At 36.2% G+C, this 23,934-nt stretch overlaps 1 protein-coding gene across 1 annotated transcript in view; it reads right to left on the bottom strand.

Moving 5' to 3' along the window:
* Positions 1-23,934, bottom strand: part of ADGRB3 (adhesion G protein-coupled receptor B3) — a 445,550-nt gene that overhangs the window by 10,631 nt on the left and 410,985 nt on the right. The window contains exons 22-27 of the mRNA XM_065630898.1: positions 21,809-21,894; positions 18,295-18,393; positions 17,794-17,965; positions 12,624-12,719; positions 11,056-11,095; positions 8,173-8,816 (exon numbers count right to left, since the gene is read on the bottom strand). Coding sequence (XP_065486970.1) covers positions 8,173-8,816; positions 11,056-11,095; positions 12,624-12,719; positions 17,794-17,965; positions 18,295-18,393; positions 21,809-21,894 — 1,137 coding nt within the window. The remainder of the gene's footprint in view (positions 1-8,172; positions 8,817-11,055; positions 11,096-12,623; positions 12,720-17,793; positions 17,966-18,294; positions 18,394-21,808; positions 21,895-23,934) is intronic.

Genomic DNA, 23,934 nt, shown 5'->3' with positions numbered 1-23,934 from the left:
TGACTTCATTAGACTTTTATTTTATATGGTTTAACAAACATGCAGGCTTTAGTAAGTTTTTCTGTTTTCTTGCAACAGGAGGAAATAATTTTACAAGTCTTTCAGTCGTAGAAAGCAGAAAATGTTTATTCTCTGAGCTCTTGATAGTACCACTTTGTGACATATTGTCTGGTTTTGCAGTAAAATTTTGATGCTTCAATCCACAATAATATGAAGAAAATCACTGTAGCACTGTTGACACACTCTGATGCCTGAAAAGCTCAGAGGCAGTATAAAAGAACAGTCAATAAAACAATTAAGCCAAACAACAACAACAAGCTTTGGAGAAGCTATCTTTAATCAGCAAGGCTTGATTTAATGTAGCACACTTTATAAAATAGAGTATTTAAAAATAAATTAAACAATTCTGCAAAAATACGCAGCATGAAAACATGGAAACAACGAAGGTCTTGGAGGTAAGAAAAATATGAGGACATTATGCCCAAATTTTTAAAGTAGCTAAGTTCTTATTTCTCATTCACATTAAGGGGGCCTTGGTACATGTATAACTTTGACATAGACCTTAATTGTTCCACAGTAAGCCAGCACCTGAAGAAATCTATGTATCTCTAATGAGGGAAGATCTATTTTCAAGGTGCAATTAGATCACATCTACCACTGTAAAGGCTCAGTCATTACAAAAGAAGAAACTTGTACAGCAGATAATGAGGTGAAGTTTACAGGAGCAGCTTTGAAAAAGCTGTTTTTAAGCTACAGTTCAGTAATAAATGTGATATCATTGAACGGTTTGACTGAGAATCCTAAGTGAAAACATGGAAAAATTAGGAAGAAACGTGTTGTTTGCTAGACACTGTGATTTATAAAATTGGAGCATTTGTATTTTGCCTTAAGTCTGCTTGACAATAGTGCAAATATTCTTGGCACAGCTGGATTATTAGGTTTTGCAGCTAGGCAACTCCACCACTGTTTAAATAGTAAAAAGACATATCTAACAGACTAACATATTTAACTGTTCTATTGTCAGAAAGTCATAACTGTTACGATTTTGCTGTTAGATCACACCAGTTATGAACAAACAATTCATACTACAGGTTTATCTCAGTGAGGATTTTTCTAGGGCTCAACAAGAATCTATCACAAACACGTTTATTTTAAACTCTAATCTTGAAAGTGAAGTTAGTTTATCTATTAGAGAAATACACTGTAGAAAACATTCTTGGACTGATAGAAGAGATGACCTGGCAAGGTTTTTTCCACCTCTGATCTCTACAGCTCTTTGATCTTAATTGATAAAATCCATTTGACAGCAAAAAAAAAGGCACACACCTTTCACGCCAGGACCAAAGTGAAATTCTGAGAAAAGAGGATCGCAGTAGTAATTTATTTTAAATCAATTTTACTTTGCGCTAATCACGTATAGCTTCTCTCTGTAATTCCAGAGCAACTTAAACACTGCTCACTGAGGGACAAAAATCGAATACTGAAGAATAATTTCCATACACCAGCATGCGCTAACCTGTTGACACCAGGAAAGAACTGCTCTTACTAAATGACTAATAAAACCCCTCTCCATCTCTGTAAAATGACAAATGCTTGATTTTCCTCTTATTCTAGTCTGTGTTACACCGCTACCTGATTAATTACACGAGATACTCCTGAAGATATATTGCATTGTGCAAAACATAATTGAAACCAGAGATACCATATTATAGTGAGGGCTATAACCATGCTTCCGTTAATATAAAGCCTTATTATCAGCAGTTTACAATTCACCCTGAGATTAGGTTTGACTTACAAGATCTTAGCCTGGAGAGGTTTTTTTTCCCTGAACAAAATTAAAGGAAAATCTTTTTTGGCCCTCAGAGATACAAAAGTGGAAAGGGGATAGACAGTATTGATTTAAAATGCCTTTTGTGTGCATATAACTGAAAAACCCCTTAGTTTCTGAATAGAAGATTATGTTGGCTATTAGTTCATAAGATGATCTAGACGTAAAGCAAGTAAATTTTTGTGAAAAGTTGGATGAGCTTTTTAATGTGGGAATTTTAAGTCTTTAAAATATGCTAGCAAATTTAGTATATCAACACACAGCACAAACATAACTTCAGAGATCGCAATTTAAAACTATTCTGGCAAATTATTCCAGTTTGCTGCTCCCACTTTAATAGGGTAACCTGCAGATGTATTTACTCAACCAACCAAAACCATTTGTTTTTGTTTCTGAAGACTTTGAGGGGAAACTAAGCATTTCTCAAATGGACAAGCAATTGAAAATATGTTTCTTAAGGATCACACATAGTTAAGGTAGATGCTTATAATAGAAAGTCTGAAATACGTGCTACACTTCATAATACTGACTACAATTTCAGTTCTTTACATCTTCAGTTTCCAGAATCAGCTCTGCCTGATTCTACCCCTGCTCCTGTATGGTAATCTGAAAATCAGCTGCAACAATTTCTGAAGTCAGAGGAATCGGAGACCTACTCACCGAAGTGAAAGACAGAGAGGGTTGTTATAGGGCTAGACTTCATTTCGCTAAGAGTCACAAAATTGGCAAGAACTGTCTCCACAGCTTATTGAAGAATGAAATGAGGAATGGGAGGGAGATAAATCTGAGATACAGAATGCCTGAAAATAAATGCAATGTGGAAACATGATAAAGAGGAAATTCCTTTGTCTCTCTATTTTTGTTCTCTCTCTCTTTTTGCTTCTCATAAATCAAAATGACTTCACACCATTTTGCTTTTATTCTGCCTGATGCTCTGGTACTTTATTGACAAGATTGACTGTTTTAACCGTGTATTTCTTCTCTCCTTTCTGGTTCTCTCTCACTTTTTCTGTTTTGTTTTCTTTTGTTTTATTTTAGACCTTGCTCCTTTCCTGATGCTTTTATTTCATTCTTCCTAACACCTTCATTTTAAGCTGTCTCTCCATTTCTGCCATCTTTCTTTTACTTCTTTTCTGCATGCTTTTCTTTCTTTTCTCTCCTCTTTATCTCTGCCTTAACATATTCTTTGCACTTCACTATCTTTAATATATCCCTTTATTTTCCCAGCTATAACAGTTTTTCTTCCCAGAGTCCTACATCAGCTATTTGGCCAATGAGCTCTAGAGTTGACTTTCTTTGAATGTATTAAGAGCTCTCATGAATGACTACAGAAGGATTATTTTGATCACACAATCAACTTCCCCTCTAATGGCTTTATGTCTTTCTCCACATAAAGATATCATAGCAGAAAATGAGACAGAAAAATAAAGAAGACATGAGACGTGAAAAAGAATTCTGGTCCTTTACATGGCAAATGGTTTGAGAAGTCATTTCCTTTCTGTTCTTATAAAGCAGATGCTCTTTATTCCCTTTAATAAATGTTTCTATTGCCTGTCTTTGCACACCCTTCCTCTTATAACAGTTAAAAGTCTCTGTTTCCTTTCAGCTCTTTTCCATTTCTGCTCACACTACACTAACCATAGTTCCCTTGAAAGAACCCGTCATTCTTCTTCCACAAAGGTAACGACGCAAGTCTCCTTGGCAGCAGGTATCTACTCTCTCTTGCATTTTTTTTGGCACAATAAAAAGAATTACTTATCCTGGAGATATGTTGCACAGATCAGCTTCTTCCTCTGCATTTAAACCTCCTAACCTCTCCTTGCATCTAAGCGGCTGGGAATGCACTACTTCAAAGTAATTTCATTTTAATGAGCTCACCACTCTGAGTACATTTTCAAAACAAAAAGTATTCCAAAAGAGTGTATCGAGAGTGATTTCTTCATTAAAATCAAAACACTTTGAACTGAAGGAGCACACTCCAAGCCACTTTGATGCCAAGGTAGCAAAGCCAGTTTTAATCCATGCATATAATGGATGTGCAGGAGATTAGCCAGATGTTCAATTACTACTCCTAAGAAACTCTGTGATGTACTAATATGCCTGCCAGTGGCTACATAAGTACTGTTGGGTACATAGCAAATAAAATAAAAAATCACTGACCTGGAAATCCTTGAATTTATACTTGTTTGGGCAATTCTTGTATGTAAATAGTATGGCATTCTCAGACTATCTTTTGAAAGCTGAAATTCTTCCATATATAATAAAGCATTTCATTCTTCCCAATTAAACATTTTCTTGAGAAAAAATATGCAGATATAAAAACTACAAGAAATTTGTGTCACACTGTAGGATCCAACTGACTAAATTTAGGACACTGACATTTTTGCTGTTTCTGTCTGAACTAACTAATTCTGGCTTGCTCTATGGCACCTGAAGAGAGACACTTGCACTGAGGGCATGTGATTTACTTCATCCTGAAGCACAAGTCTTAAAGGGGCCTAAAAGTGCCTATTTGTCTCCATTGACTCAAAAGGTGAGCCAAATGTGAAAAGCTTTATTTCCATATCAGAAGGGGAAATGCCTACATTTAGATATCTAATGGTAGGGGTGATGGATCCTCCCTGCAGAGTTAAAAGTCATGATATATGTTCTTGTGCTGATACTGTAGTCGTGTTCCAAAACATCCATATGATCTTAATGAATAAAAAGTCTAAATAAAACAACATGAAAAAACCTGACATTTCAGCCTTCACTTTTAATAGTTTTGTTTATTTGGCTATGTGTTTATGTCTATATACACTTTTAAATTATTTGAATAGACACATGCTGCTCTAAGGGCTGATCTTCTCTTGGAACGTGCAAAATACAGAAAATAATTTATTTTATGAACTTAGAAGGGTAAAGATGTAAGTCAAAAGCTAAATTTTCCAAACATATTGGATTCTTTGAATGATAATGCATGTATTTCTGCAAACTGGTTGCTTGAAACACAATACTCTAGTGTTTCACTAGTAAGAAGGAAATGAAATTTTAAAGAAATAATTTTATTTTACTATGTGACAAAATGCAGAATTTCTCTTTTCAAAAGTGTCCTCTAATTCTGCTTGTTCAGTTTCATGGCCACAAAGACTAGCATCTTCCATAAAATGAGTGGACAAATAAGAACTATTGTATGTATGTCAATACGTTGTATTTCACTGGGTGTCCAGTTGCAGACAGTTATGCCTGCAGTATTTTTATGGCTAGTGGTGTTTGTGGGTTCATAATTACACTTCTTTAAATCAGAAGATGAGTTGGATTTTGGCTGAAAATACATTGCATGACATCTTAAGGCATTCTGATAAGATGATAAATTTTCTAACTGCTGCATAAGCTATTCCCATTATTATGTTCTTAATAATAACTGACCTCAAATTAAAAAAAAAAAAAGAAGAATTTGGTTAACACAGGTCACAACTGCCTAAGTGCATTTTATTTAAATGGTAGTTGATAACTAGTGTATAATTATATTATAAAAATAATAGTAGTATGCTAATTCCAGAGAAAGCACCTGGAAACATAAAGTAGAAAATAGTAGAGGAACCCAACTCCCTGTACAGTGCAGAAGGCATAAAAAGAGGCTTCCACCGCCTGCCTTGGGACATATCTATTTCTTCAGAGAAGTGAAAGGCAAACTGCCCGTGTTGAGTATGAATCCATGTGCTTTTATGTTGGACTTTGGATGGAGCAGCAGTATGAGCCAAGAGAGAAGGAGGCTTCCTACTGCTCAGGATCTTCTCCTTTAAAGATGGTCTAGTCATGCTCTGTCTCGAAAAACATGGGCATAATGATCTTGAATATCCTGCTGTGGGTTTTGCTGCTCTATAATGTCTGACAAAGCCTTGTCCTTTGAAAGATCTTGAAATTTTAAAAAATTATATTCTATTGGACATCAAAAATATTTTGAAAAAAACTCCCTTTTCCTCCCTTTATTTTTTTATGGCAGCAATAAAAGTTAACCCAGACAGTCAGTCCTAACTATAGCATTTTTGGGTTTTACGTCAACCCTTGCTTCTTACACACCGCATACATAAAACACAATCACATTCTTTATCTGGCTGGATCTGCTTATCTGGATCTGTTTGAGACTCCGATGTTCTTCTATGCACAATTTTTTTCATGTTCTTCTCTTCAATTCATTGCAGCACATCCTTATCAAAAGATGAAATAATGCTATATAATCAAGTAGTGTTGAGAACCGCAAAGGCAGACACAAAGGCCAGAAGAGTTCCTTTCATTTCTGATCTGCCCTAATATCTGTTTTTTCCTAATACATGGAATTATGCTGGGTTTGGTTAGGTTTAATAATGTAACTGTTTACAGCTTTCTGGACAAAAATACATCTTTCTAAACCTGATATGTTTACCAAGTTAGAAGACACTAAATATTTATTACCATATTTTACTATATTTTACTATGTTTTCTACTACATGCTTAGTAGTCTCTTCTGAGCATAAAAATAATACACAGAATGGTGATTCAGATTTGGTACCTACATCCCATCTGACAGGTAAACTTAAAATATGATACAAATACAGTTAAAAAATGAACACTAAAGAAGCAGTACATTATACTCATAGATTTTCAGGCACATTTTCCAAGGTGGCTTCAGGATTTAGAACTCTGTGTAAAATGAAAAAAAAATATTGTCCAAATTTTTACAGCTTAACTAAAGTCTTCTTTTTTTAGGTCTCCTAGATGGCCTTTGTCACCAATGGAAAGAAAGAGGCAACACCAGAGAGCAATTTAGACCTCAGGTGGAGTGGATGGTGTGGTGGCAGGTATGTCTATTTTCTGAAGAAATTATGAACCTTCCCTAGATATCCCACCGATATGTCTAATCTTAACTGGGCTGGGTTGGAGCGGAGGGCAGTAACTTCTTTAATGATGCAAACCTGCTTTGAAAGAGCCTGTCTGAGCACCAGTTGGGCAAGCACTTGTGCTGTCTTTTAGAAATATTGTTGAAAATTTGTCCCAAGTTTATGCATATTAACTTCAACAATGAACGAAAAGTGATCCTATTTGATTACTTGCAAAGCCCCACACTTGATTTTTCTATTATTTTTTGTTAAATTATGTCTTGTAAAAACTTATATAAGTATACACACAACATAAACAGAAAGGGAAATATTTCACTTTCAAAACTCATAAAGGCACCTCTTGAAAAGAAACTCAGTTCTATTCTTCTGCCCGAACTCTCCAGTCAATATGCACATAAAACTTCAACTCCATTTAAAAAGAAATATCCATGAGTATCCCCACATTTGTGAAATATCGACTACAGTTCAGTGTCTAACAATTGAAAAATCAGGTAAAATTATTGCTTCCCTACACAGACGGGTCCAAACATTGTAGAGTAATAGCTAATGGCTTCAAGTTTACACATACAGTAGAATTTTTTTCGTTCTGTAACTTCTTTCAGTGAATGAGTATGTACTATATTTTTCTCATTTGCCTTTTTCTTTCCCACCAAATGCTACATTTCCTGACATTTGAAGTGCTGGTGAAATACACTTCCAATTCTTAAGGAGGCCCAAGTATGAAATCAAGTCCACATCACTGGTGGCTTTGCATAAGTAAAGGCTCAACAGGAATGTCACACTTAGGTCTTAAGAAGTGATGTAAATAGCTTTCACTTTTATAATGTTTACATCTCACAGACAGGTTGTAGCAATGAACTGAATCAATTTTAAGGGATTTTCAGTTCACTTTTGCAATCTCATGGGAATCTGGGATACTCCACATGCAGTCCACCTGTACATAATGCACACATGATTTGTACGCCTGCACACACATGACAACATGCAAGTTTGTATAGAAGATAAATCAGTGAATGCTGAACTATTGGATAGAAGAATCCAAGATTTACACTAGTGAGAGCAGAATCAGACCTATCATATCTGTGACAGATGTGATTGTCAGCAGTAAAATGGTAAATATTTTCAACTGCATGTTCTTGCAGGTAGGGTCAATGATTATCATTTGTATCTTGCAGGAATAGTTTTTCTTTTCATAGCAACACAGTATTTTCCAGTGGCCTTTACCTGGTAGGTCACAAAATCCTTTGCAGTTGTGTGGAATGAAACTGTACAGTTTCATACAGACTGGCTCTGAAACTTAAATCATGTTTTGTAGGTACAAACATTTCTGACAATAAGAGAAATACCAACAGCAGTATATGAGCCCAAACAATAATTTATACTGAATTAAAACATTAGCTTCGCCCCTTCGACAAAAGACGCAATTTATTGTCTTATCATATAATTAGAACAACAGAGCATGAAATTTGTTTATGCACCACTGACCTCTAAAGAGCTCATTGATATTGTGGATCCAGTTTCACTTCTTGATAATCCTGCATTGTCATCCAGCTCTGAGGCAATGAAGTTCTTCACTGCTGTGCGGGGCTCAAATGGTAGATTCTGCATATGTTCTTGGGTGGGAAGATGCTGGTCTAAATTAATATTAAATTGGTCCATTACAGAGGGATTCATATTGAACTCTGGATTAACTTTGTAGTGCAACAGCCTTTCATGAGGCAATGTATCCATGCCTATATTCATCTTGCTCTCATCTTTCAGTGATGGCTGGGTATTTACTGAGCCCCTGGGCATGACTATATAGTCGCTTTCTATCATCCGTTCTTGAGGATGGACTATGTCCATATCCGCACCTCTCAAGTTATCATCAGTGCATAAATACACAGTCCTCCGCAACTCACTGTTGTCTTTTTTCAAGCACTGATTGGCCAGTTCACTCATACTCATAGGCATGTGGAGACCTGTTGGCTGCTGGATGATGACTTTGGAGATGATGTTTCCAGGCAAGGTAGAATAGCTCATTCCTTCAGGGTTTGGTCCCTTCTCCTCCTCTTCATCGTTTAGTGAAATTCTAGAAAGTGTTCCTGTTATAGTAGCTGCTCTGCAAGGTCCAATGTCTTTATGCAGAACTGCGGGTCAGAGAACAGAATTCTTACAACATGAAACCATGTCTGCCTAACACTCCTTTTTCTTGTGGCTTTATTTAGCAGCACTCCCTTTACCATTGCGTCTTCTTAACTCTTTTTCTATTCATTTCAACTTTTATTCTATACATTTTCTTTGGGGAAGGCTTTTTTTTCTTTTTTTTCAGATCGACATCTCTTAATCTACTGTGTATAACTGACAGAGTTCTCTGACTAAGCCTCAGCCATTTATATAAATTAAAAACACTCCTTCATTTATTCCTACTGCCTTACACAGATCTTAAGTGACCTACAGCTTAAGGAAAAGCCTGACATGTGGAACTTGATTAAGGGTTTTCCAAAAAAAGTACACTATGACATCTCTACTCCCGTTATTAACTCCACATGACCTCCTGGAAAATGTTAAACAGATTGTAAGGCAGAATCATTTTGTCAATCCATTGTAGTGACCTTCCATAAGATTATAACTAGGAACATGTGTTTCTGAGCTCCTCAGTGTTCCTTTTCCCTCACTTTTTTAAACTCTTCTGTGTTAAATTATATTTTAAATAAAAGTGATAAAAGTAACTACATTGGAAAGAAATTCCGTCAGTGTCAGAAAGACATATCTTGCTGCATCTGAAAAGGTTATAAAGAATATAAACATGTCTCATAAAACAGTCACAATCCACTTTTGGTGTAGGCCTAGGCCTTCCTGTTCAAACTTGTAGCAACACCCAACAATTTTTTGTTGTGGTAAATTCCAAATGTAGAAAGTATTAATCCTGTCATAGAATACAAAATTTCCAGAAGCACTGAAGGATGCATTCAAAAGCAAAGCATCTATTCAATCACAGTTACTGATCTTAATAAATAAATATGTCTATAATTCAACATTTGTAATGAAAGAAAAAGGATAGATAGTAAGGAAAACAAAAAAAAGGAACCAATTACTGGACTTATTTCATCTGGGTGCAAGGATTTTCTTGTCCCAGTGGAAAATATTTTAATTCATACCAGTGCGAGTTGGTACAGTAAAATCCAGCTCATGGGCTGAGACAGTAAGACAGTAAGAAGTATCTCAGGTGCTACTTTCACATCCCTTTTGGTAGCCTGAGGGCTCTGATGACCCAGATCCCCTGGAACCTGTCAGTTCACTGCCATGTTCCCTAGCAAGCAGCTCATAAGGCAGCCCACTCTCCCAGAGGTAGGAGCTACATGGACCAATGCTGGACTCCTGTCTGCATCGGATGGTGACAGATGTGCATTTGTGTTAGAATGTGCTATCCTGCTACCTGCGCAATACATGTGCATATTAAAACTAATCCACATGAATCAATTACTACCTTGTTGCAAGAAACTGAACTGTCAGTTTTTTAAAGGTGGGTGACTGGAAACTCAGACTTTACCTTGATGAGCTCAGCCTTCTTGGCTGCTCATAGAGCCAGCCAAGAGAGAATGTCCTTCAGGTAGGTGATCAGAAGAACTGAGTCAGGCTTCTGCTCTGACCCACCCTGTGCAGAGGACACCCTTTCTTTCTCTCTTCATTGAAAACAGAGGGTGAATTGGCTTTCTAGGTAAAACTGTCCTTTGGGAATATTTCCTAGATGTAAAAATTTCTATAGGGTTTAAAGGGTCATTTATTTTACAATGTGCTTCATTTAAGCAAGGTTGTCAAATACTTAAAATGTGGTGGTGTTATTATTATTATTATTATTCAGAAACAAACATAGCTGACTCATTAAAGATCATATTACTGAAACATTAAAAACAAACAAACAAACACAAAACCACAAAAAAACACAAAAAACCAAACCTGTTCTAATAAAGTGGAATCAAATTTCATTTTCCTGATACCATGTTGCTTAAGCTACTGTTGATTTCAGAGCTCTAAAAAATTACCCTCTTTAAAACTAAACCAATTGATGCATCCTTCATATACATAAACATTTCTTGTGTACTAGGGCAAGGAAAATTTTCTGTGTAAGATTGATCTTCTTTCCAAAACCATTTTCCTTCTAATAGGCAATCATACCTTTGGCTGCTTCCCAACTGCTGAATTCTAGTAAAAGGCTTTTGTAAGAAAATTAAATAGATGTATTTGTACAGTGGCATCACTTTTTTCTTTACATTTATAAAAATACATTGCAACCAATTGAACTCTGATATTTTTCTAGCTTTCACTTCACAAGGAACTAGTACAAGACATCTTTTTGTTGGCTAAGTACTCTCTCAGTGTTCTTACCTGACCGACAAGCAATGTCCACGTCCTTTTCAAAATCAGTCTGTAACAAGAAACAATGAAACAGGACAATCATTATTAATTGAAAACTAAACCACAATACCTTTTTGCCAACTGGCACTTCTGAAATGTCCTACTTACAGAGTCATAGTCTCTTAAAAGTGGTTTCTTGTTGCTGAGAAGGTGAACTGTATTGTTTTACAACAGCAGAGCTTTACAAACTTTCCTAAAGTATAACTGGGTGGTTTTCAAAGTATGCTGCCTGACCAGAAAAAATAAAATAAAATAGGTGGAAGTAGAGTATATAATTTTAAGAAAATGACACAGTGTATAGGTTTTTTATGTATATGGAAGAGTAACTTCTACATCTCATGGAAGGATTATCTTTAAGGAAGCTTTTCATAGTAATTTTATAAACAGAAGTATGGAAGATAGTCAGCAATACAAATTAGTATGAATAAGTGTATTCCAATTAGTCCACCCTGTCTGAAATTTCATTAATTTGTAATAAAATGGTTATTTGTTATATAACATTCTGCCCATCCTTGCTACTAACGTGAGGATGTAAAGTTTGTACTCCCTGAAAATAACTTATTTATTTCATTGGGCAAAAATGAATTGTGAGAGCTAAGAATGAACTTTAATGGTTGAAAATCCAAGCACACTTTTCCCAGTTAAGCAAAACTATTTATCCTGTTATAGAATTCAAGTAATTTAAACTATGTTTTTATTTCCGTAAAAAGTTTATTACATGAATAATGTTTAATAAAACTGAGCTTGTTTTTGCTTCTGAAGTCCAAACATTAGATTCCTTTTTGATTAATCATTTTTTGAAAGGCATCTGCTTGCTAAGCCTTGCATTTCTTTAGAGATTGATCCTGTCCCCATTATAGTCAATGACAAACTGTCATTGAAAGTGAAGGGACCAATACTTTGTCTTAATATACTGCCTAATAATATCAGTAAATCAAATGGCATACTAAGCCACTTGCTATCACCACTAACTAGATTCTCCCTCTATAGCAGGGGTGTCCAACTCATTTTCACCGGGGGCCATATCAGGCCTTCAAAGGGCCGAATGTAATTTTAGGACTGTGTCTATTCGGCCCTTTGAAGGCATCTGCGAGGCTGATGTGGCCCCCGGTGAAAATGAGTTGGACACCCCTGCTCTAGACTCTTTAGCACTTTCTACGTGTCTGAATTAGTTTGAGAGGAACATTTTTAAAGGCCTCATGAAGGGAAGATTTTCAAACATATCAGTGCTTTTTACACCAAAAGTAGGAAAAGTCATGATATATTATTAGATACTTTCTCGTTTTCTATGTAAGAATCTTTTGTCATAAAGAACACCGCTGGAAGACACTTAATTCACTCTGCTCCACTAAATGATCACACCAATAATTTAAACTTGCTAAGAGATATAAGCAAGGAGATAATGACCTAAACAGACTTGTGCTTAAAAATGGTGTTAATATTTCAGCTGCACATACTTGCCACATATAATAGTGTAAGTTTTTTTCTTTTGGATAGGAACACCAAATTAAGAATCAAAGAAAAAAATATAACCTAACCATGATTTGAGCATGTCCGTTAGGAAAAGAACTTGAAGAATCTGCGTTGATCGGGTCCTGGCAATTTCTCAGTCGACATCTGAATGCATCTTGAACCTGTGAAAACAATATCTTATACTGATTCTTGTGCAACAACTGTGAGGAATACAATGCCTGGTTTTCTTTAGTATACTTAATAAATGAGAAGCAGTAAACATAAATGCTTATTTCTGCCATTTCATACATTTGCTATTTTTTGTGGCTGCTGCAAAGTCTGTCAGTCTATCACACCAAGACCACAGAATTAATTTGTCTACAGGCAGAATTAACCAGTAGTCAGTGGTGATATGGTACTCAAGCCAAATCTGTCTTCGGTGATAGCATTTGGCTTTGTCTTCTCATTCAGTTCGGTACAGGTCTGTGATTCTGTGTTAGCTGGATTAATAGATATACTACTAAGCATTGCAAAATGTATCTTCTGCTTGGTAAAGATTCTTGAAAGACAGTTCTTAACAGTTACTATATGTGGTTCAACAGAGAGGCAGAGAAAGAAAAAATGCAGTTCCTATGTGCTGACAGTAGAATGAAAATACATTTTGATACTTTCTCACACATACCGTAGTAGGGACAGCATGGCAACTTTTGGAATGGAAAGGAATATTTTTACCGATACTTCAAAAGTATACAGGGAATATTTATTTGAATGCAAAACCCAATTTGTTTCACTTCTATATATATCCTCAGATGCATTCTAATACAGAAATACAATCTAAGTTTTAAAATGTGAATTTTTGTTCCAGAAATTCAAATATTCATATTTGCAACCTGCTTGCAAGGTGTCACTTGGAAAACAGGAACTTAGTTGGTGGACCTCTAACCAAAACAAACTAATATAATTTCTTGTTTGAATATGAAAATACTCTCAATAAAATGCCTACAAAAATCTACATTCCACTTATTATCTGTATAAATTACCTCACATCTTATTCAAAATAATTGAAAGGGAGGAAATCATGTTCTACTCATGGTCATTTTGTGAACAGCAGGATAATTCATTAATTGTCACTGAAGAAAAGGTATCCCCCTTTCAACATAACATATTCTACTGCAAGCTGTTTAAGAACTTTCACAAAAGGGGAAATGAAATAGAAAAAAATAATTTTTGTAATTAGGAAGCATTATTTTAAAGTGCTTAACCCTTAAATGACAAAGAAGTTTTGATAAGTGACCATTGTGAGCGGAGGAAGACTAATATAGAGCGGAAAGAAGAATGAAGCAAGGTGCAAAGGTTTGGATTGATTTCAAAACATTGAGATTTCTCATATGTGGTAGGGAAATGTAAAGTGTGTTGACCAGTATGGAGATTCAGATTCTGATTTTAAGCATTACACTTGCTGCGGTTTTCCATGTGTTTGATGCTTATTTAATTTGGCATCTCGCAGTTGTTGCAAATTTAATCCAAGACTTCTCTCACTTTATCAGTGCTGATGTCAGGTCACACTTCAGACTTGTATGCTCTTGGATAAGCACTAGCATAGCAATTTGGCAAATGAAAGTATTTCCCTCCAAAGTACTCACAGCTGTGCTGAATCTCGTCTCAAGCCTCATGATGCTTGACCCTAAAGCATTACTCCTTCAGAACTCGCTACGTGACCTCTCTCTATTTGCAGTGGCCATCATTTTTGGGACTCTGTGTTCATGAAGCTTCCCCAGTTCAGATAGCTCCAGAGATCTTAAGAACTATATGTCCTACTTTCACTGCCTTCTATATCAAAGCAATGAATCTTGATGTCAGGATCCACTTAAATGTGCATGTTTCTTACAGTGTTTCTGAAGTGCAAGCAGCATATGATTCGAACATATTAACGGAATGTCAAATGTAGCTGTATCCATCATATTGACATATGTTGAAACTTCTAGGTGTCCTCGCATAAATCAGAAACAAAAAGGTTGAACTTTCTAAATACCAGCTTATTTTTCTAAACTGCTTGTTCAAACTTGTTTGAGTATGTAAAGACTGTGCTGTCTCTACGTTTTACTTCGAAACATAATCATGTTTCCCCCACTCCCTTTTAACATCAAGTTACAAGATTTTCTTAGAGCCAGGCAGAGCTGGAGAGACAGATGTGATGAACGTGCGGGTACCAGGGAAGTGGTTTCCTTAGCAACAGTAACCAACTCCAAGCTTTTATAATTTACCCTCTCCCTACTCATGCACTCTTTATTTTTCTCCTGCAATACAGAAATGTGGGCTTTAGACACCAACGATGCATTTAATCCAAATGCTCCCTAGTCAGCAGAGCACAGCAAAAGGAGAAAACACGTGTTGCTTCCATCACCAGCATTAATGGGAGTTACTCAATGTGATTCAAATTAGCTTTAGACAATCTCATATTCAAGTAGGTCAGGAAAGCTGTTCATTCTGATGCTAGCACTAACCTCTTCTATCACGTTCTGTTCTGTGACACTTGCCCCACCATCTTCCAATGCCCAATTAGGTATTTAAACAGCAAGAAGAGAAAGAAAAAAAAATACTAGGCTCTCTGGAGTAAGAAGGCCACATAAAATAATAATACCTAACTCCTACTTTGCATTTTTCTTTCCTAATGTCCAAATGATCTATAAGATGTCTAATTCTTAAGAAGTATTATATTTGTCTTAGAAGTTAAGAAACTGAAATATAGAAAGATTTAATGTATTTCCAAAAGACATTGATGGAGGGCAGAAACAGATATAACACATCATGAGTTCTCTTCTAGTTGTACGTCTTACTCAGTGAACCTCCCTGGCTTCCTAATGCAGCGCCGGTCACACAAGATCATTGATACGGTATACTAGAGAAAGCAGAATTGTTTTCATCATTTATGTTTATATCAATATAGCTACGAGGAAAAATGGGGGTTTATATATATAATTGCAAAAGTCTGTATCTTTTTCTAATATAATGGCAATAAAAGCATAGTAAAGCAGGGCTGTCCTCTTCTTTGTTTGAATTTTATGGTGATATATTCTACTCCATATTTTTTTCCAGACAGGTAGAATTATTGTTTTGCCTGTGCTGCCATGCTATAAATATTAGATCAATCCTATAGGCTATAACTGAGATAGCTTTGTAGCTGTCATCAAGAGTGACAAATGTGTTGGTCAGGTTTCCCTGACAGGCATTGGCAGAACAAAATGTTTTTGCAGACAACAGAAAGTAACAGGCTGTTCTTTCAGTTGGGAGGTACCTTGTGCAGTGCAAAGACTGCATCGCACATTGTGTGTGATGGCCACTGTCTTGGCTTGTACTCAGCTAAGGGTCTCTTGAACTAGAAAGCCAGACTCTCTAGAGTCAAACTGAAACACAACTTACTGGAGTTGCAGTAAGTTGCAGTAAGTTGCAGTAAGTTGCAGTAACTTACTTGTTGCAGTAAGCAGTTATGTCTTTGCTCCTGCAAACTGGTCCATGTAAGTGCAGACTATACACATTTTTGAAACAAATTTTTTTCAAGTGCATGAACTTTTACTTCTTTGCTGTTCTTGAAGAACTTTCTATTAATTTTATTTTCCCATATATAAACCCAAACCAAAACAAAAACCCCCTCAAGAGGCCCAGTTTACAGTTTAAATCTGGAAGACTAAAGAAGATTCAATGTGTTCTGTCACAGTTCAAACAGCAATATCATCATCATCAAAACTGGAGACAACCTAGTGATTAGTGAATAAACTGCATCTGTACAGTTACTTCTGCCTAAGTTGTCATGACTGAAGAAAAAAACTCCTTCCCCTTTTGATAAGGGATGTTCTTATCAAACCAAGGTGCTTCTTGGGCCTTTTTGGGAAATCAGTATGGAACTGCCATTCTTTCTACTGAAAATAGTTGCAGTGTCTTACTGTTTTACTAAAAGGATGTATGAAATGTTGGGTTTCAGATGTGCAAATGAGAATACCCTCTTTCACAGATGTAAATCATATGGGGAAAGAAAATGCTGTAGAATATAAGGGGATAGCAAGACAGTTCTAGATAAAATAGATTCATATTGAGTATTATCTCTTACTCTGCATATATATATAGGATAGTGATATAAGGTTCATGCAAAATGGTACACTACCGAAAGATTGAAATAAATTATATCACTCATATTTCTTTTTCATCAATATAGTGAGTTGCAACGTTTAAAGGGTGTGAATGGTGGAAAGAGAAACCACTGTGCGAGATTCCTCCCTCAGCATTGACAATAAATCTTTCTTGAAACATCTTCGTGTTTTTTAATCCTGAAATGCTTTTGAAGGCTTCTTGCCAATCGGAAGGAACCATGCTAGACAGTGTAATTCAGTTTATTGGTGTGGTAAATATCCTGAAGCTGATAAATGGCTAATGCATAGGTATGCCAGTGGAGCAGGTTACTGCTCTCCTGTCAGGCTCCCCCTGCTCATTTTTGATAGACGGTCCCACTACCACAGATCTGCCAGCAAAGCTGTTGTGTTACTGCTCTCAAACTGATCTATCTCCACAAAAATGTAGGGTTAGTTAGCAGGTTAGACAGGTTAGAGAAGCTGTCACCAGAGCCAGATTAAAGAGCACTTGTGTGGTAGCTTTGTCGTCAGATTTCAGTGGTGATGGATTCTGCGGTGGGTAGCACTGAGCTGTGAAGGGCAGACTGGGGTATCAGCTTTTCCTTGCTATTCTCAAAGCATTCATCTGTCTTCATCCTCACTGTCCCCATAGCTTAAGTATGTAGTCGAGTTTGCAGAAGTGCAAAGGTAGATCTTCACCAACAGAGCACCTCACCTCCTTGTGTCCTCTTTCAGGAGCAGCTTAAGCAGAAATCATTTTGTGTTTGAATCAGTTTTAGAGACTTTAAAAGTCTATAGCTATTGGTCTTCAGGAAAGGGCATTTATCTTAGCACTTACCTATACTCAAAATATTGGGAAAGCTTCACACTTAAAACCAAACTGAACTTGGGGCTGACTGAAAGCCACCTTTAATTAAGTGGGTACAGTTTCATACTGAAACTGACATCCTGCACCTGGAATTAACTGATCTTCTTCCTCTCTCTTTCACTCGTTCCCCTACATCTCACCATAAAATACTTTTCTCTTTCTACGAAATATATTTCTGCAGAGCAAACTGTATATAACATTAAAGAGCAGTTGAGATATTAACAGGAACACAGCCCTTTAGAAAACTGAGAAGCCATTCCTCACCTCCCTTCGGAGAATACAATGGACCATGACAATAACAAAGCCTTGTAATGAATCAAATACTGCAAAAAGTATCTGAAATAATATTGATCTTTTGTCTGTCATGGCCAGAACTGCAGACATCCAAGTCAAGGCCAGAAGTGGCAACACCACACAGGAACTCCAAAGAGATGCCCTATTGAAAAAAAGAGAAGAGCACGATTGTAATATTGTAAAAAATTATTAAAAGTTCACTATTCAAATAAAACATTTTTAAGGATGGCACTTTATCAAGTTAACTTGAAAATCACAGACAAGAATGTAACAGTGTTGGTACTTTATGTTCTAAAGAATATCCTATATGTAGTTAAACAACACAGTTGTAATTTTTTTTTTTTTGTTAAAAAGTATTTAAACGTGCTCAGCACTCTATACAGTGTTAGCAAACACAGTTGTCATCAAACTATTGTCTCACATGCACTGTATAAGATTTGTAACAAGAAGATGTAAATGATCAGGACTAACATGGCATTACTGGCGGTGGTGGCTGACAAAGCTGTTGTTGAAACTACTCCACACTTGGCACATTTGAGCGTCAAACCGCTATGAGGCTCACTCATCTGACTGCAAACAAACAGAACACCCACAAAAAGAACAAAATATTGAATTGTCACCAAAAAACGTTGCTACTGAAATTTAGCTTTTAAATATGACGTCATGCAGAAAAAGTAAGTAGACTTATTCAGGATGAATGCTCTATGTTGTTGCAAAACTGTACTTTGTACTTTACATTATTAGCTTTACATGTTAATGCTATGGGGCTTCACTTAATGCAGACTCTATTTATTTCATTTAAGCTAAAAAGGGCCCCAAATGTCCAGTGATCAAAACTGCTCAGTACACTGAAGTAAACATAAGCACGTGCTAGGATAGACACACAAAGTGAAATCCCTCTATTCAGACCTGTTAAAAGACTATTGTATCCAAACTTATTTGAGAAAGAACATAGGACATTTAAAGGAGGAATATGAAGTATATACAACTGCAGAGCATTAATAGGGAAAGAAACGTGCAAAATGTATCCAAGCATCAAATCAGTCTGGGCCCACTGTATAGTCAGATTTGCACTAGTGATCTGAATGGCCCACTAACATCTGGAGTGATTTTATTCCTGCCATATGAAGGTCTGAATACAGGGCTTGAAATGTATGGAATCTGATGAAATAGATATCAGCTGGTGCTAAAAAAAGGGTGACCTGTTTTGCATTTTAATAAAACACAGTACACAAGCATTAAGCTCAAAGCATTTTGTATGGACAATTGTACCTCAGCACCTGTCAGAAGAGTTAAAGGGCAAAACCTGGAATTTAAATTTTCTTTTAGGTACAGCATGCATTCAACTTCCAGAGTCGACTAAATAAAGACTTTTGCTATTCCTTCTCTTTCTGCTATCAGAACCAGGAATAACCATAGCTGACTGAGATGTGACAGGAAAGGTGCTTTACCTATTCCCAGCTGGAAAGCAGTCAACATGGTAAAGATAGGTAACACTTCAGTTTTTTCCCAGTTATTTCAACCAACAAAACTCCTTTTTATTGCCAAACCCAGCATTCACAACGTTTTTGGCATACTGCTCAAACCAACATTGAACTCCAGTGGTTTCCATTTTGATAAGCCAAATGATGACTTTCCATAAAAAGTGCAGTATTTTTTCCATATAAATACAGTTTTTTCCATCAGAAAATGGTGAGAACCATGACCTTGTGTAAGGTGATCGTGGGCTGTGAAAGGAACTCAGTGAATCCACATCAGTTTACACCAACGAAAGATCTACATTAATGAACGAACTAGAAAAATGCCTTTGGTAAGCTTAAACTAAGCTTGGGAAAATACTTTCCATCTTTACTTGGCAATACTTCAATGTTATCAGGCTGGATTATTCTCTTCATCTCCATGGATCTATTCTGGACCTGGCAAATAATAACAGAACTTGATGTGTATATAAACCAAATACAATATTTCTGGCTGGGCATATATGTATGCCACCCCTTATGCCAGGAAAATTATTGAGATCCATCAAGACAACACGTCCTTTTTTTTTTTTCCCACTTGTTGATTCTCCATATGTTTATTAAGGTGGTAAAAAGCATATGGAGTTAGTATATTTTGCCCCATTCACTGCTTTAAATCCTACATAAATGATTTCTACCGCTGAAGTTTTGATTGAACTTTCGACAGTTGTTTGCCAGAAAGAAGGAAGGTGCCGTCCTGAGCATGGCTGACAGGAGGCACTCGAGAAATGAGTGACAACCCCCTTTCTACTGGAGGTCAAATGCTGCACCAATTTCTCAAGACCAGTCATCTGCCAAGTAGTATCAAGGAATGCTGTTGCCAAGCCACCATCTCATTCTATCACAAAAGTGAAGGTTGTTTCTCGTTAGATTATCTACGTGCTTTCCCAGAACAGCTGGATTGTTTCTGACTGAAAATTTCTAGTTCTTTATCCATTTATTTTAAAATGAAATACCGCTTTACTAAGTTGCACACTGTTAGAAAGCAAGTTATTTGGTTCGTCAGGGAAGTATGCCAAAAGTAAACAGAAAAAAAAGAAAAAAAAGTGCAGTCAAATCTAAGCTTGGACATCCTTAGAAAATGTACAAAGCCAAACTTGTGACTGTTCTAACTCCTTAAATCAATGGAATTAGAGCAGACGTGAATTTGAATTAGTGAATACTAAGTTATTACTACTGTTGAAATAATTTGGGTAGTTTTATAATAGTCTACGTTTTATTAGTTTTATTACACGATTAAGAATGTTGATGGAACAATGTAGAGAAAAGTAAGGTTAAGAAATTAATACTTTCTAATGAAAAAGGCGGAAAAGAGAAGAAACAATATGAAAGCTTTTGGTACATATTTGTTGGAATGATGTTGAAAGAGCTGAAAACCAGAAAAATTGAATTGAATTAATATTAAATGCAAATCACACCAGCTGAAATATTTGTCATAAATTTGCTCATCTAACCAATGAATTGAACTTATTAGGAATGCTACTGTTAGTGAAACAGTAAAATAATTCAAAGTGGAGCTGTAATAAGTTTACCCATGGCGGTAATGCACAGTAAAATGAAGATATCATTGCTTATCATTGCTAGAAATGCAGATATTGGTGGTGTTAACTACAAGCAGGCCCAAAAGACAATGCTAGAATATGTAGCTATAAAAAGGTGATTACTTCAAGTTTAAATATACTTTCATAAGCATTAAGAAGGTGATGATGCACTTGTGAAATATTTTCCTCCAATATGGAATGAATCTAGGTTTGCTGCTGCCATACTTCAAATCATTGTCATCCAGTGAAAAACAGTTTCTGATACCACCACTGTCATAAACCTTTCTTCTCATGAAACAAACAAAATTTGAATGTAAATGTTACAAATAATCAATAAACAAAATTTCCATTTACCTTTTTTTCTTTTTTAACTTTTAAGACATGTTTTTTTACTTTGAAATTCTTTTGCATTAATTTAGAACATACATCTATGTAGATACGGATGTAAGAACAAAGGCAAATTCTTCATATAGTCAGAATGACAGAATAACATTGACCTCAGTAATGGCAATATATTTTATAACAGTTTACACAGATGAGTAACATCTCCCACCATAGTAACTATATTTGTCAGCTAGGCAAAAATAATTGGTTCTTTCAGTACACAAAGTTCATGAAACTCTTTTCCTAACTGCAACAACTTTACATGTGTGACAATCTTGTGAAACCTCTGCTCAGATTTGTTTAATCCTCATTCTCATTAACTTAATACCGTTGTACTTGTGTTTTATTATGTTTAGTTTGTTCAGTTGCATTCCCTCAGGATAATGCAACAGGAGCTTTTGAGATGAATGGAATCTGTTAGACACACTGTTACACTGATATAAAAGTTCAAAGCACAATCTAAAGCAGTTTTGGTGAATATCTGTACTTGAAAATTGGTGATACAATTTTACTATGCTTTAAAATAACCCAATTGTAGCTTACCCCGCTCTGTGTTTGAGCTTTTTATCTAGGATTCCATCTCTGGAAACAAGTTTATTAAATACCAAAATGCCAATCACCATGTTGACCTGTCAAACAGAAAACAAACAGTTGATCTTTCAGTACCTGAAAGAAAATATTTTATACTATGACTTCAGAAAAAGGCTTTTATAGGCCTGCAAAATGCCTCCTGTTACATTTCTGAGTATTCCTTCAGAAATTGTGTAAAACCGTCCCTGAGTACAATGGAAATGTGTATTCTCAAATGGGTAACATATACGCAGACTGCAACAGGCTTATTTTTGAATCTTAAGTTATGCCCGGTGTTAAGTTATAGTTTTAGTGGCAATTCCAGGAAAACCGCAGCATTTGAGCTGTGCGCACACGGAAGGCCTAGTTAGAGCACACGATGACCATAACCATGTTCCTTTTGAAGCACTTATGGCCCATGTGGGTGTTCTCATTATGCAGAACCAGCCTGTGGTTTTCCACATCCTCCTGCACATTAGTCACTGTCTATGTTGTTTACCAAACTGCCAGACTTGAGCTTTGTTTGACTGCAGTTTCATTTTTTGTGGGCCACATGAATGCTTGGGGTAGGTCTTTTTAGCTCCATAAAAGTAAACGATGTTACGATCACATACATGGGTTGAAGACCTACCCTAAAAAAAAAAAATTCAAGTGTTTCAGCAGTCAGATTTTGGCACTCGATGGACATACTAATGGCATTTAATGGACAACTTAATGACTGTTATTATCCATTTGTATTATTGAGCTGAACTCTATGTACCTGTCTGTGCACAGCCTGCAAAGAGGTATTATCAAGTTTTGAATCTATTAAATAAGTGTTCCTTTTTTTTTCTCTTTTAATCAGAAAAGGGTAATCCTTTTTCCTTTCAAACAGATTTTTCAAGACCTGTGCCAAAATACCTAATTGTTGCTATTCTCTTCTGCCAGCTCTTTTTGAGCTTTTCTTATTATCACTTTATTTTCAGCATTTACATTTTTTTAGCTGATGTTATATAATTCTTTTGCTTTATACACTTAGACTTAAGTGGCTGCATGGAACAGCTCCTTCCACAGCTACTAGCTAATGGTAGGGCAAACTGTGACTGTGAGCTTCAAACATCTCTGAAGAAAGCTTGCCAATTATACAGAGAACATACAGTTCCATGTGAAAATTATGACTGGCTTTTTGTAAACATCCTTGGCTCCTCTATCATGACAGGGACTGTGAGTTGTACAAAAGGATCCTGGCTTGACTCCAGGCAATGATGAGACAAACTCTATGGGAGTAGTAAACATCAATTTCAGGAAAATCTATGTAGCTAAATGGCTATATCTTTGATGACTACTAGGACCAATTCCCTTTGCAAGGGAAAATAAAAAATAACCAGTGTCAATAGAGCTATCCTAGTATAAAATTGATGAAGTGGAAAGAAGAATTAGATTCAAAATCTGTAAGGGAAAAATGCTAAACAAATTATTGTAAAAAATCTATACAGACTGCAGAGCAGACAACTGATAGCCAATGGCACATGTAGGATACAATTCATTTTGCCCTGAAGCAGAGACCTGAAGTACTTCTGACGGTTTGAGCCCTAAAATTGTGTATTTTTCTCCACTGCCAATGAAATATGGCTGGGACAGCCAGCTTAGATGCAGAAATCTACATTGCAGATGCCTGCAATAAGGGAAAAAGAATCCTACACCTAAATGCATTTCCAGAGATGTGGAAGATTAATACACAAATGGGTAACATTTCCCAGCTATGATGATTTTTTTTTCTTTGCCTTCAAAAGCAGTAGCCAGGGAGAACTTGCTGGCTGGTTGCACTCCTCCTGTTGCTTTGACTGGCACAGCGATACGCTGCCAAGCAGCACTCTACCAAGACTGCCACTGAACTTCACAAGGCAGTGACAATTGCATATATGCTACTGGTAATAAATCAGCGATGCATGTAACAAGTTTTCCATGCCACCAATCAGTACATTATTCCTTCACAGCTTACTGGTATAAAGGAGTGATACAATGAAATGAATCATACATTCAAAATACTGGAGGTATGTTAAACAATATTGAGCTCAGTATTTCCAGCAAAATGTAATGCTACTGTATAGCTAGGCTTT

The sequence above is a fragment of the Caloenas nicobarica genome, chromosome 3 (genome assembly GCF_036013445.1).
Source record: "Caloenas nicobarica isolate bCalNic1 chromosome 3, bCalNic1.hap1, whole genome shotgun sequence".
NCBI classification, from domain to species: Eukaryota; Metazoa; Chordata; class Aves; order Columbiformes; family Columbidae; genus Caloenas; species Caloenas nicobarica.
This window is presented reverse-complemented; position numbering and strand designations above follow the sequence as displayed.